Raw genomic sequence first — 14,388 nt, forward strand, 5'->3', positions numbered from 1 at the left:
TTGCTGGAACTACAAGATAATGCAGAGATCCTCTGAGCAGGCCCAGTACACTTTTTTGTAAAGACTTAATAGTAAACATCTTAGGCTGGTGGGTCAGGCTGTCACTGTTGCAACTACACAACTCTGCTCTTGTGGTGTGAGAGCTTACATAGATAATAGGACAGTGAATGGGCATGGCTGGATTGCAATCAAACTTTTTTTTTACCAAAATAGTCAGTGGGCAGGATCTGACCAGATGCCACGGTGTGCTGATCTAACCTGTCTCCTCAGCCCAGAGAGGTGGAGCCATGTGCCCAGGACACATGGATAATTAGTGGCAGTGAACACTAGCACCAGAATCTCCAGACTCACAAGCTGGCTCTGCGTGACCTAGACAGGGCCCATAGGCTCACAGGACACCCAGAGCTGGCTCTATTCAGCACTCCAGCCCATCAGCCAGAGAAGAGCCAACTCCACAGGGTTAAGAGCAAAGAATTATAAAGTAGGATTCAGGGGGTGTAAGTACCTTGCCCAGGTCACAGCTGGCAAGGGACAGAGCCGGCCGAGGAACCCAGGCAGTCTGGCCCCAACCTGCCCTTACCCACTGCACATGCAACCCTCTGCAAGTCGGGGAGCCAATAGTTTCAGTGAGTGCTTTAGTCTCGAGCAACTGGTAATCCAGCTTGGGAGAAGAGATCATCAGAGGGAGTCTCACCCACAGCCATGCAAATGACACCCAAGGTCAGAGTCCACTCTCCCCTCCCGTCTCTTGCCACCCTAGGTCACTCTCTGAAAACTCTTCCTAGACCCTTCCAGGCACTCAGCATGGCTTTGCCCGGGTCTCCACGGCTCTCGGAACCCCTTCTCTCCCAGCCAGGGAGAGAAAGCCACTCTTTGGCTGCCCGTGGGCTCCCAGAGCCTGCCTAGCTGATCTGTGTGCCGAGCCCTCACACAGCACCTGGCACACAGCAGGCCCTCGATCTGCATGTGCTCCACAAAGTCACAGAAGCACGACACTTACCCTCCAGCCCCATCCAGAGACACACAGTAAGATCTCAGAGGCTACATCCATTTTTCTCACTCCCTGAAGTTCAAGTTGAAACCCATGTGAATGACACTGTGAAGGTCTGTGCTCTTCTCCAATCTGCTGACATCACTCCTGATCCGCTCTCTACCACGATCTGCATTCCTGGAGGCTGACTTCTATTTACTATGTCATCCAGACCCCCTTACTCTCTGGCTCAGGATAGCTTTGGCCTTTGGCTAGTAAGGAGGGACTGGCAGGGGATGAGAGGGACGGAGACAGAAGGGCAAGGCACCAGTGGCTACATCCCCTCCCCACCTCCCTCTAGCCGCACTCCAGTCAGCGGCCCTGCCCTCCAGCTCCCTCCTGGTTCCTGAAGGCCTGGGAGGAGGGCTCCCTGCTCCTGATAGGGAGCACTCGGGGTGCTTTACCATCCCTCACTGCTCTGCCCAGACCTTTTAAGAGTCCATCAACTGTCCTAGGTTGTTCCACTGGAATGAACCATCAGCTTCCCGCCATGCCCTTGACCCACACATGAGGTAAGCAATTCCCATTGCCCTACGCCCCACCCCTTTAAAGAAGTACAGGTACCCCTTCTAGCAACTGTAAAACTGAGACAAAGTGGGCCGCACCACTCCATCCTGTAGTCTAAACACAGGCACCTGAGCTGCAGCCTGGAGTCTGAGGGTAAGATTGTGTGGAGGGCCCATGGGACAGTGTATTAGAACCCTGAGATGGCTCGATAGGATGGCCAAGTTCTTTAGACAACAGTCCCATTGGCCCCTTCAGCTTCTAAACTGCAGAACACCATAGCAGTTCTGAAGACACAGGGAGTCTGAACTTGGGGAACAGGATGGCTCGCCCAGGGAGAAGCAGCAGCATCCATTCCCACCACAATGTTGGAAACAGCCCTTGTGCATTGGGTGGCCAACCTAGCCAAGGCCACTCAGACCCAGCCCCATCTGGCCCTGCCCTCACTGGGCCCCCACCTCCTTTCTCCTTCCCAGCACATCCTCTTCCTTGGTCAGCTGGTCTGCCCTCTGACTGCCACCCCCACCTGCCCTTCCAGTCCCACACCATGGGGTGGAGATGAACGAAGCCCTTCCATACAATCTCTACTCCTCATGAACTCAGAGCGGGAAGGACCTTTGAGAAGTTATTTGATTTCCTGAGTTCATCTCCAGAACTGTTTAAAACCCATCTTCAGGGCTAAACATCAGTTTTCCCAAGTTTTCAGATGCAGATTTCCATACTGAAAATGCTTCCTTTTTCTGTCTATTCCCTGGCTCTTTCTCTCTCTCCCACCCCAGGACTATATACTTCTACTTGCAAGCTCTCCCCTCACCCACCATCCATGTACTTACTAGAGACTTTCTGGGACTCAATTTCCTCATCTGCAAAGTGGGAATGAGGATACCCACCTGCCCGGCTAGAATCAGGTAAGAAGAGGCAGGAAAGTTCCTCCTAATTCTTTCTTGTCAATCCCAGGCCCGGTGTTCAGAACCACTGCTCCTAGCCACCCATCCCTGCCTTCCTCCACTCCTCACTTGCACCACCTCTCCTGCTGTTTTCCTCCTTTCCTCCAATGCTGGAGCAGCTGCATCAGAGGCTACAGGGAGTTGGGCAGGGCGGGAGAGGTGGGGACAGGGAGGGTACTTCATGTAGAACATTCCAGGAGCTCAAACTCTGCCAAGTGACTGCTGGCGGTGGAGAGCAGCTGCAGCACAGGGTGACTTGGGCTCCTCCAGTCTGGCACTGTCAGCTCCTCGTCCACACCCTGAAGTGCATTTTCTGTCTCCCCAAAGAGGCTCTTTGCTTGGAGAGAAGGGGCACACCCACCCTAAGTTAGATCAAGACATGTGGGTGGAAGAGAAAGAAGGGAATATGGAAACCCCCAGGTCCCAGATCTAGGAGCTCAAAAGTTAGAATTCCAAACCTTTTAGATTAGGCCACATGCCCCCTCCTCCCAGCCCCCACGACATCCTCTTCCTACCCCGGCTCAGCACTTTTGCCTAGTATTGAAATGTCTGTTGGCATCACTGTCCTCACCAGCTGCCTTATGCATCCTTATATTCCCAAAGCCTGGCACACAGTCAGTGCACAAAATATTAAGAATAAATGAAGCAATGAATGAAAGAAAGAATGAATGTAAAGTGTTTCGCACAGCGCCCGGGACATAGCAGACATCCCTCAAATTCTTCTTTTCCCCCAGCTGAATAATCCTGCCTCTGGCCATTTTTGCCTCACGGGCATTTTTTTCTGAATTTCCCATCAAAGTATCAGCAGGGAAATCAAGCAGAGACTCAGAGGGTCAGCAAAGAATGAGCTTTAGTCTGACCCGGGCTGCGGCACATGAGTCAGGAAATAAGGAACTGGCTGCCCACAGCTTTGCTCCCTGCCCCTTCCCCACTCCACTCCCCAGACCATGGGCAGCAATTCCAACTCCCACACTGGAATCCCAGGGCACGGTGCCTGCAGGCCTGAGAAGGGCTTTGAAACAACCACTTGAGGAAGAGACAGGAGACCAATAACTCCAGTCTGGCTACGTTAACTCCCAACTGTGACCTTGGGCAGATCCCCCAACACCACCCACAGTGCTGATGTCAGCTGCATATCTGTGACAACAATGGGTGTGGCTGAGTTAACCCCTAAGAACCTTCCCCTCCAAACTCTGTGGCTCTGGCCAGAGCACTTGGGACCCTGTAAGATGAGAGCCATTCAGGAGGTGCAGTTGGCAGGTAGTTCTGTTCTATCGAGGCCTACGACCCTGAAGTCACCCCAAAGTGAGAGACAATCACAGGCCCTGCCAGCTTGCTGGATAGTCCACCCCATGGTCCTTTCCACTGGAGAGTGTTTGGGATACCACGGGTCTGTTTAAGTCAACCAGCTTCGAGGAGAGCTGAGAGCCTATTGCATGGTCCGGCATCTGAAGCACAGGAACGTTGGCTCTGAGCTCCAGCTAATTCTAGATTCTCTCTCCCAGCTCCTGCCCTGCCAGGAGCAGCGGGCAGCCTCCAGCTTGGGAGAAAGCCCTTTCCCCAGGCGTGAGGCTGCAGGGGAGCGAAGAGGGGCCGTTCTCAGCAGAGGGAAGCATGCTGTGGCCCACCTGCTCTGTCTCTGGAAGCTGCCTTGTTCTGCAGTCCCCCAAGCAGCCTGATGCTGTTGCCCAAACCCCAGCTAGTTAGGAGAGGGCAAAGTCTTCTGGGAAACTCCAACCATCCTAGCTGGGTGACAGCAGATTTAGAGGGGCACAGGCCATCCCCGCTTAGGGCGTGGAAAATCAAGGTGGTGTGTACAAAGGAAAGTGGGAAATAGGCCTGAGAAAACCAGCCAACCGGCCCAGGGCCCAGGTGGGAAGTCAGAACACCTAACCCGTCAGAACTGGAAGCGATCACAGCACCCACCTTGCCCCATCTTCCTGGTAGAGATGGGGATGCCAGCACCCAGAACCAGACGCTGGCCTCTCTCCCAGGTTGGCACCTACTTTGTTTCACCTGCTGGTTCGAGTCCTCACTCGAGTTCTGCTCCTAGTGAGTCCAAGGCCTCCCACCTGATTACGCCCCCTCTCCGCTTCCCTGGTGCCCACTGCAGGGCTCATTTAAATCAGGGGTTCATCTGGGACCCATAGACATGCCAGCTCCTTGAAACTGCTTTTCAGAATTACTTGCATGGGAATCCCAATGCATTATTGTATACACAGTGAGTCCATAGATTTCCTGAAATACCCAGAGTTGTCTGAGATTCCCGAAAGACAGACTTTGTACTTTCAGTGTTGATAGGAAACCAGGCAGGGCTTCCAGAGGGCAAATCATGGCTCTAAGATGGGGTCTCTGAACCAGGAGAATTATCCCCCCAGGGGACACTGGCAATGTTGGAGACATTTTCGATTGTCATGACTGAGTGAGAGCTACTGGCATCTAGCAGGTAGAATCCAGGGACACTGCTAATCCTCCCACAGTGCACAGGGCAGCATCCACAACAAAGACTCATTCAGGGCCGGGCACAGTGGCTCACGCCTGTAATCCCTGCACTTTGGGAGGCCAAGGTGGGTGGATCACCTGAGGTCAAGAGTTCAAGACCAGCCTGGCCAACATGGTGAAACCCTGTCTCTACTAAAAATAAAAAAAAAAATTTTTTTAATTGCTGGCCGTGGTGGTGCATGCCTGTAATCCCAGCTACTCAGGGGCTGAAGTGGGAGAATTGCTTGAACCCAGGAGGCAGAGGTTGCAGTGAGCCAAGATTGCGCCAGTGCACTCCAGCCTAAGCAACAAGAGAGAAACTCCATCTCAAAAAAAAAAAGGAGTCATTCAGGCCAAACTGTCAGTGGTGCCACGGTGGAGAATCCCTGCTCTGAGAAATGCCTGTGGAGCACGCCCTGGGAAAGGGGATCTGAGTCCCTCCCTGTCTACCCCTGTGAGTGGCTGCACACCAGGCGGGCTGGCGCAAATGGTGCTGGGAGAGGAAGGTGCAAGGGGAGCGTTTGGGTCAGCAAGGTGACACTGCAGGAGCCCCCAGACACTGACTGTGCCTGAGCCTGTACCTGGCAGCTACAAGCTCCCCCGTCAGGACTCAGGAGGTGCCCAGGGTGATATCTCATCACCAAGCGTTGAGGGACAGGAAGGCCATGTACCTGGTCACCTGAGTTCCAGTGAGGAAAGAGAGCTGCCTCCAGCCAGCCTCTTTAAGCCCTGCATGAAAAGCCATTTCCAGACCCAGAGAGTAGGAAGCCACAGCAAATGCCACTTACCTTCTGAGAGCCTGACCACCACCTTCCCCTCATCTTCCTCTGAGGGAAGACGAGAAGAGAGATGGGAGGAAGGAGAGGCAGGATAGAAGGGCAGGTGGTGAAGATGAGGAAGAGCAAAAAAGGAAAAAGAGAGAAAGAGATTAACAGGGATTATTTCTTGAGAAAGAGAATCTGTGGAGAAAACGGAGGTGGGAAAGCTGGGGTGAGGCCAGGGCCAATTTGTGCTGTCCACAGAAGGGCTCCAAGGGGAAGGCCGAGGCCCACCCTGCGCAGGACCCCAAGGCTCCGGGGCATAGTTGAGCTCCTGACTGTCAGGAGCCTGAGCCCCTCACAACCCCCGTGCCCAGGGCTCTGTGGGCCGAGTGTCAAGCAGGAGTGTGCTGGCTGGTGAGAGGCAGCCGCTAGCCCCTTTCTACTGATCCCCGTGGCTCAGTGTCCTGGCCATGCCGACACCCTGAGTGGGAGGCTGTGCCCAGCTGTGTGGCTTCGTGGGTCACAAATGCATGCCACTGCCCACCTACCTGGCTGGATGCATCTTCTGGTAACTAAGGAAAAAAGTAAAGTTGACCCCAGGAGCCCCCGCCCAGCCCTAAAACCAGAGCCCAGGGAGCAGCTTTCTGAGTTCAGTGGCCCCACATGGCCACCAAGGGCCCAGGGAGCCCTGTCTCCCTCCACCATAGGAAGGAGAGGAGCTGGGAAATGGGAGGAGGAGGTCGGAGGTGTGAACCTGGGGTGGTGTCTGCTCAGAGGAGCACCTTCTGCCAGACAGGCCCAGGGCCCTGCCCTCTACCGTGCCAACAGGACCGGCTGTTTGACCCCAGGGAGGCCGAGCAACCATCCTCCTTCCTTCCTCAGAGCTTGGGGTGCTCTCCTCAGCAGCAGGGTAAGAGGCAGCCAGCATCGGGAATGGGGATGGGGGATGAGCACAGGCCGGAGACAGTGAGAAGCCCAGAGGTGGCAGGTCTTTGACAGGCAGGAGAAGACCTGGGCTGAGGGCAAGGGGGTCGAGGAGATGGCAGCCAGTGATGGCCACTGCCAGTCGTGGGTTTCTGTGGTAGGGTTCTGTGGGCCTGAAGAGGCAGACCAAGAGACCACTCTGAATGCCAAGTGATGCCTCGTGGATGCTCAGAGCAGAGCCAGCCGGGCTGCCAGCAGAGGCCCTGGCACAGAGCAACAGGGGCATGCTTCTCTGACTCTGTGTGTGTGTGTGTGTGTACATGTGTGTGTACCCATGTGTGCATGTGTGTGCGCCCATGTGCATGTACTCAAGGGCCTGAACACCTGGAATGTGTGGCTTCCAGCAGAGATCTCAACAACACCAAGGAAACTGAGACCAGGCCTCCAAAGCCCCAAGCTAGAGGAGGTTGGAAGTTGTGCAGACTCCACAAGTCAACAGGCAGGAAGGCTGCAAGGAAATCTGTCACCTGCCAACCCTACAGAGAGAGTCCTCACCCAGGCCCGACCTCAGTATGGGCACAAAGCCGGCTGCTGACCAGATTCTGAGGCCCAGGTTTCTGTCCAGAACCACAGGAGTCCTCCTCCCCCTGGCCCCCCTCCCCATCTTCCCTCTTTCCAACTCACCTCCTGTGGGGTGCAACAGGATGTCCGCTGGGTTGTGGGGTTTCAGGCCGAGAGCAGACAGGGGTGTCTTGGCCAGACCTGGGGGGGACCGCACTGTGCCAGGAAGAAGAGGAGAGACACAGGGAGTGAGAGGTGGGCAGGAAGGCAGACACGTAGGAACCACCCTGAAGCCCAGTGCTTTGGCTCCACTGCCCTTTCCTGGCTGCATTTCTCCACGTTTGAGCAGTTTAAAGGATAGAGGGAAAGATTCAGGAAATGCCAACCTTGTCCTGGCTTTGGCCCCAACCTTGAGAGAACCATTTCCACCCCTAGGCCCTTAGCTTCTCGGTGTGGTCCCTTTACTTAGCAATGGCTTATAACACACATGCAGGCTTCTGCAGCTGTCTCTGACCTTCTCTATAATACTCTCTCATCCCTCTTCCTCCCCCCACCCAACACACACATACACACACACACACAGTCCATTTAAAACATGCACTTGGATGGATTCAGAAGAGAACAGAAGAAAATTGGGCCTCAGGATGGCACACCCTGTAAAGGACAGAGACAGAAGGAGATAATGGGCCAGGGCCATGCCAACCCTGAGACCTCAGGCCAGCCCTTGGCCAAGCATGTCCCTTGAAAAGCCCAGGAAGAGAGAACTTCTCAATGTGGGGCTCTGTCCCGCTAAACCTCAGTGTCCTGGAAGGAGGAGAAGCCTGCAGTCTGTGGCCAAGAGCACCTACTCCCTATGCAAAGCCTGGGCTCCTCCCAGGCCGCGCATCTGGGTTACAAGTGTCATGTAACACACAAGGTCAGAAAGGGCTGCTGGCTTTTTCCCATTAGCCAAGAACCCGGCCAGATTCGGAGCTGATCTGCAGGGTGGCTGTTATGCCCAGTCACGAGATACCTGGGTGGCAGCTGCCATGTCTCCTGACACAGCTCTGAGAAGAAGTTAAAAAATGAACTCTGTGTCTCCTATCAGCGACACTGGGAGCCTGCAGAGACCACAGCCCCAAGGACACTCTGCCTGCCGAATGACCTCAACAGATTAGCCATGGCCCTCAGATGCCCAGGAACCACCAGCAGCAAAAGCTCCACGACCCTCCCTGCCCCTGCTGCTTTCCCCAAAAGACAGCGAGAACTACAGGAATCTTAGAACAATGAAAAAATACACTCTGTCTCCATGCAAGCAACATACATAACTCATTCGTGCAGGTGAACACCCACATGCACATGGGAACAGGAAGACATCACAGGGGTCCGGATGGGTGGCCCACCCCTGCCCTTCACCCTCACTCTGTCCTTGGATGTCCAAAGGACAAACACAGCATAGGGGACAAGTGGGTACAAACATACACCTCCAGTTATGGGATAGGTCTAGGCCTCATGTCTCTGTCCTCCCTCTGTCTTTACACACACACACACACACACACACACACACACACACACACACACAGATTCTGTTTCTACCACTGCCACACCCCCTCTTCCCTATCATGGTGTCTTGCTCATAGACACCTATCAAATACTTATTAATGTTTGTCAAACCAATGGCGGTTGAATGAAATTAATTATGAAATAATACACCTGGCCTCAGAGACAGTCGTTTGTGGAATAACCACGAAGCAGCCCTAGCCCACAGGTATGTCAGTGGAGGCACAGGTGGGCCCACGAGGAGGTGAAGGGGACGAGAGGACTGGACAGGGCAGAAACTCTCTCTTGGTTCCTCCCTTGTTCACCTCCAGCTCCTGAATTCCTCATTCCCCCGGTTCCTGGGCAAGTGGGCCCTTCTGCTGAGGCAGATGAGTGGGCGACACTAAAGCCAGGCAAGCCTTCTGCTTCCTGAGAGAAAAATTCCACACGTTTCTCTGCCTTCTGTCTTCTCTCCCTAACCCTGTGTGTCTATGGAACCTCTGACTTCTTCTCACCAAGGCACCCATGGCTGGCCAAGAGGAGGGGGAGAAGGTGGCAAAACCCAGTTCTAGCCCAGCCCAGGTGGCTTCCAGCCTAGGCAGGGTGATGTCCTTTCCCTGGCCATTTAGGGCTAACAGCGAATGGAAGCAGATGTCAGCTTGGAAAGTGAAGGCCTGGGAGAGAGGTTCCCCGCGGTCACAAGAGGCTGCAGAGTTGACTCTAGCGTCACCTGCTCTAGGTTCACCCTGTCCAGCACAGCAGCCACAAGCTACACGTGGCCGCACAGCACTTGCAGAGTGACTAGTGTGAACGGAGATATGCCATAAGTGTGAAACACAGACTGGGTTTTAAAGACTGAGTATGAAAAAGAACACAAAACATCCCGTTCTTTTTCACATTGATTATATGTTGAAATGCTAATATTTTAGACTTGGGTTAAACAAAACAGTAAAATGAATTTCAGCAGTTTCTTCTTACATTTTATAAGAGATTGTAAAATAGCTCAATATTTTTATTGACTTATTTGCCTATTGAAAGGATATTTTGGATTTAACAAAAATGTCATTAAAATTAATTTCGCCAGTTTCCTGTTATGTTTTTTAATGTGACTACTAGAGAAATTTTAATTATAAATGTGCTCATATTATATTTCCATTGGACAGTACTGCTCAAGGGAGAGCCACAGCTTCCAGGGGCCGCCAATCAGTCCCAGCTTCAGCCTCCTCACGCCCAAGATGGCAGCCAACACAAGTTCTGCTGGCACATGGGCCACGTACATTGCCACATTCCTTTCCAGTACAGGACAGCCAGCCCCCAGGGGAATGCACAGCCAGCTCCAGTCCTCCCTCCTCTCGCCACTGCCAGTGGATAGCTTGGGCCAGGCCCAGTCAACCTGATCCCTGAACAGCACCAGTGTCTCCTTCTTGTGCTGACCCAGACCTCTCCTGAGTACACTGAGTCCCTCGCGGCCTGATACTAATCCATCACTTCCTTCCCCACAACCACCTCCTCCAGTTCCTCTTCATGTGTCTTCTATAAAAAGGAAAACTGCCCCATGCCTCGGCTCATTTGGGTTTTGGCTTTAGGTGGACGTGTCTCTGTCCTTTGGGGATCTGCCTCCCCAGTAAGTGTATAGGGGCTGGGGGCTAAATGCCTCTGCCTGGAGGCCAAGGATAGATAAGCTGGGGGCTCTGTCAGGCTGAGGGTCCTGGGTCCCTCTCTCCTTGGTAGAAGCTAAATAGGTTGCCTGTAATGGAAGAGGTATCTGGATGCAGGCAGAAATGGAGGTCAGAAACAAAGCCAAAGTCAAGTCACAAAGAGTCACGCTAAGATGGCGGGGTCTTTTGAGTGTGGACGGAAACAAGACTCTAAACAAGTAAGAAAACTCTGTAATGTGGGAGCCCAGAGTCCCACGGTCACTCAGTCTGGACCCTAAAACTGGGGTGGCTGCACCCATAGATGTGTGAGTGTGGACGATGGAGAAGACAATGGCCACAAGCAATGGAAGAGAAGGGGCCATGGCGGTGAGGAGCAGCACGTTCTGGCCCCACCTGGGGCACTGTCACCTCCAACCCTCAGGCCTGGGGCACTCCCACAGGCAGGGTTGAGCTGAGGGGCTGAAGGGGACACAAGGAAGACGAGCTTCACGGGGAATTCTTACCCCCACTCGGCGGTGGGCTGCTCGGGGAGGTTCCCTCCATCTCCTCGAAGGCCTCCTTGTAGCTGTGCAAATGGGGCTGTGGGAGAATACGGGGAGAAAAAGAGGGAAACCATGAGAAGGAGAAGTTTCCCCTTCCGATGAGCTGGGGTATGAGGACAGTGAGTTAACCAGCCCCCAGACCCCCTCGTCAGACTGGCTCCTCACTGGTGCTCAGGGCAGGAGACAGGTCCTGCCAGAGGCAGGAGAAAAAAGATATCCACAAGCCCCTTCTATCCAGAATGACTCATTAGCCTGGCTTTTACAGGCCAGTACACTCGCTCCCTCAGTGTGTCCTGTGGACCACCTACATCTGAATCTTCCAGGGCACACATTTAGAATGCAGATTCCCGGGTCCCATCCAGATGTACTACCCTGGAATCTCTGGAGGTGGATTTGGGAAGCTACAGTTTTAACAAACTCCCCTTTGGTTTACTCACGCTGTAGTTTGAGACTCACTGCCTTCAACTACTGAAATGTCTTAGAAATGCAAACCTTTTGGAATGAAAATTAAAGTTCCTGAGAAAAACCTTATAACTGCAAAGGGTTCAAAAATAATTTTTCCCCTCTCCAGGATCTAGTGTGGAGTTTTGAAATTGTGTTCACCTATATCATCCCAGGATTCTTACCACCTTATGAAGGTACTCGCTAGGAATCAAAAAGGAAACTTCCATCTCAATATTAATGCAAGAAGTGGGGACATAAAGCTATTTAAGGAAAGAAATGGGCCTCAGATTCCACATGTCAGAGAAGAGAGTTTGGGTGAGGATGCAGGGGGAGACAAATCACTGAGTATACTGATATCAGTGCCAAGTTGCCCGTCAGGTTTCTGCAGATTTAAATTTAAAGTGGGCACCACTACCCTCTGTGGCCCCAAGATACAGCTTAAGGACTCACCTCTTTGGGCCGCCCTCCAGGATTGAGAGCGATGGTAAGAGCCAGCTCGGGGGAGACACACTGGACAGGGGAGCGAACCCCAGGGCTACGAGGGGACGTGGCTTCTGGAGACTGGTTCTCATACTGTCCATCACTGGCCGCCCGCCTCCGCAGAGGGGCTGGGGGCTCTGCAGGCTGCTTCTCCCGAGCCTGCACCCCTGGGAGGAAAGCAGGGTGTAGAGGACAATGAACGTTTTGTGTAAGAAATGATCAATCGCCCTAATCCCTTCAGAGAAGGCAGTGCCTCCTAGCTCAGAGGCCAAGCTGGGGCTGGCCTGCCATCCCCCAGTGTCTTCCCCTCAGCCCTCCTGGGCCCAACTCTGTTCACACCCCAGGTTTTCTCTGCAGGAGAGGGGATCTGCTTAGATTGGCTCAGACTTCACCAGGAATCTCTCCACACAGGGCTGAGACCAAGAACACAAAGGACTGATACAAGAAACAGATGTCAACTACTTCCAACCCCTGGAGGCGGAGGGCCAGAGCTTCCAGACAAGGGAGGGGAGGTGGAGGGAAAAGAGAGTCTCCAAGGCAACTGCATCAACCAACCAGCAACATCAAGCCTGTGGGGAAGAACTCTTGGAAAGAGCTAAATTGCATCATCTTGCAAATGGTGCTCCCAAGGAGAAACAAAGACATGACTAAGCCTTGTTACGAAGTCCCCGGCCCCACTTGGCCTCTGGGATAATTTTGGCTTTCTCTGGGGTTCCCCAACTTCATCCGGTATACTGCTGAACCTCTTACCAATTCCCCTTATACTGGCCCCTTAGCGCCCCGCCCCAAAGATGGCGGCAGATCCCACTGTGTCCCTCCCAGCTGAAGAGCAGGCAGAGAGAAGTCATGTGCTCCATCTGCTTTTCTGTACTTCCCATCCCAATCCCATTCCACAGGCCTGGGGATACTGTTAATCTCACCCTCCTTCCTTCCCACTCCCTCTTCCCACAGCTGGGCTGAGGCATGATGGAATCCATTGCCTCATTGAGTTGGCTCCCAGAATCCTAGAAAACTCACTTCCTGGGTCCCAGAGGCCAAGACCCAGCCTGAAGTGTGGGCTTCTGGTCCTGAATATCTTCTGGGAAGAGATTCCCAGCCCTGCTTTCACCACCGCTAGGACTTACCAAAGGCCCCAGGTCACATGGGTCAGTGTGTGTGCACACATGCACACACACTGCCAGCCCCGAGGAATGTGCCAGTACAGCCAAGCAGAAATCACCCTCGTTCAGACAGAAACATCTTCTGCCATCCACAGTGAGGACTGCATGTCCCCAGGCGCGCCTCCCAGCACCCCTAGTCTGGCACAGCCACAAAGGCTGCCACAAACAGCACCACCTGTGAAGACTTCCTACTTGTCATGAACAGCAGGCTGCCGGCTGCCAAGCCTACGGGCAGACACACACTCACACTCACATAGGCAAAGCCGCTCTGAGACACGCCCTCATACTCTCCCATAATCAGGGGCTCCCATAATCGGGGGTGGGGGGGTGCGTCGGGAGAGCAGCAGGACTGGCATTTGCACATTAAATGCAGAAGGTACCAAGAGATGCCCTGAGTCTCCGCTTTGGGCTCTTTATTAATCAGGGGCAGCCCTGCTACCATCTCAGCTAAGAAAATAGCACCTAGGATGGGGACAGTAAACTGGACTCTGACCTCACTCTGCCACTTACAAACTGTTCCACTTAAAGCAAATAAGCCCCATGCCTTGAAGAGCCCTTATTCACAGAATAGAAAAATAGGAGTCCCATTAGACCCAGCCAGGGGCTGCCAGGAGCATCTACCCGGAGAAAAGAACCGTGTGGTTTTGGGAAGGGTGGGCAGCTTGCTTCCTGCAGCAACCCCACACTCCCAGGCCTTAGCTCCCCAGAGGCCCCACCCCACTCAGGTCTCCTGGGCAGCTTGGACCAACACTGCCACTGGTTTCATTCTTGGCAAAAACATTAGAGAGAAACAGACATAGCCATTGATTTTCTAACAATAATTGTGACAGAAGCAGCCCATTTGGGAAACGCTCTTGGGGTTTGGAACTGAGTTCAGCCCCAAGGTTAAAAGAAATGCATTAGGGCTGGTCTCAGTTCCGGGCTCCTCTGCCCCCAGTAGCTCTTTCTGGCAGATCCCTCTGCCTTTTCAAGGTGTGGCCAGTTTCCCTGCTGGGGGATCTGACGTTTGCCCTTAAAAAATAGATCTGTTTGTATTTGAGGCACCGAATCTCCTGGAAAAACCAAGAACATTCTACCCAACCTTCCCAAAGCTTTCTCCACGTTCAGGGGTCACGGATGCCTGCAGCAGCCTGGGGTGCAGGGGGCACCTGACAACTGTAGAGAATGTGAGATCCTGGCATGAGGCAGTCAGCCATCTGAAGGTAAGCTGCACCTTCCCAATCCTCTCTCCATCACCACCAGAATGGCACGTGGGAGCATGTTCTGACCAGAGGCAGGGAAATGGAGGGAATGACCTCCAAAGAGCTAAGGAGCTGCAGAGCAGCACCTCCCTCTGCGGAAGGGGGAAGACCCTGCATTCCACTCCCACGGGGCCAGC

General features: G+C 53.5%; 1 protein-coding gene across 1 annotated transcript in view; it reads right to left on the reverse strand.

The window, feature by feature from the left end:
- The window catches only part of TNS1 (tensin 1), a 48,707-nt gene that overhangs the window by 23,843 nt on the left and 10,476 nt on the right, over positions 1–14,388 (reverse strand). Inside the window, exons 2-4 of the mRNA XM_023220740.2 lie at positions 11,821–12,017; positions 10,888–10,963; positions 7,332–7,424 (exon numbers count right to left, since the gene is read on the reverse strand). Coding sequence (XP_023076508.2) covers positions 7,332–7,424; positions 10,888–10,963; positions 11,821–12,017 — 366 coding nt within the window. The remainder of the gene's footprint in view (positions 1–7,331; positions 7,425–10,887; positions 10,964–11,820; positions 12,018–14,388) is intronic.

This window comes from Piliocolobus tephrosceles, chromosome 11 (assembly GCF_002776525.5).
Source record: "Piliocolobus tephrosceles isolate RC106 chromosome 11, ASM277652v3, whole genome shotgun sequence".
Taxonomy (NCBI): Eukaryota; Metazoa; Chordata; class Mammalia; order Primates; family Cercopithecidae; genus Piliocolobus; species Piliocolobus tephrosceles.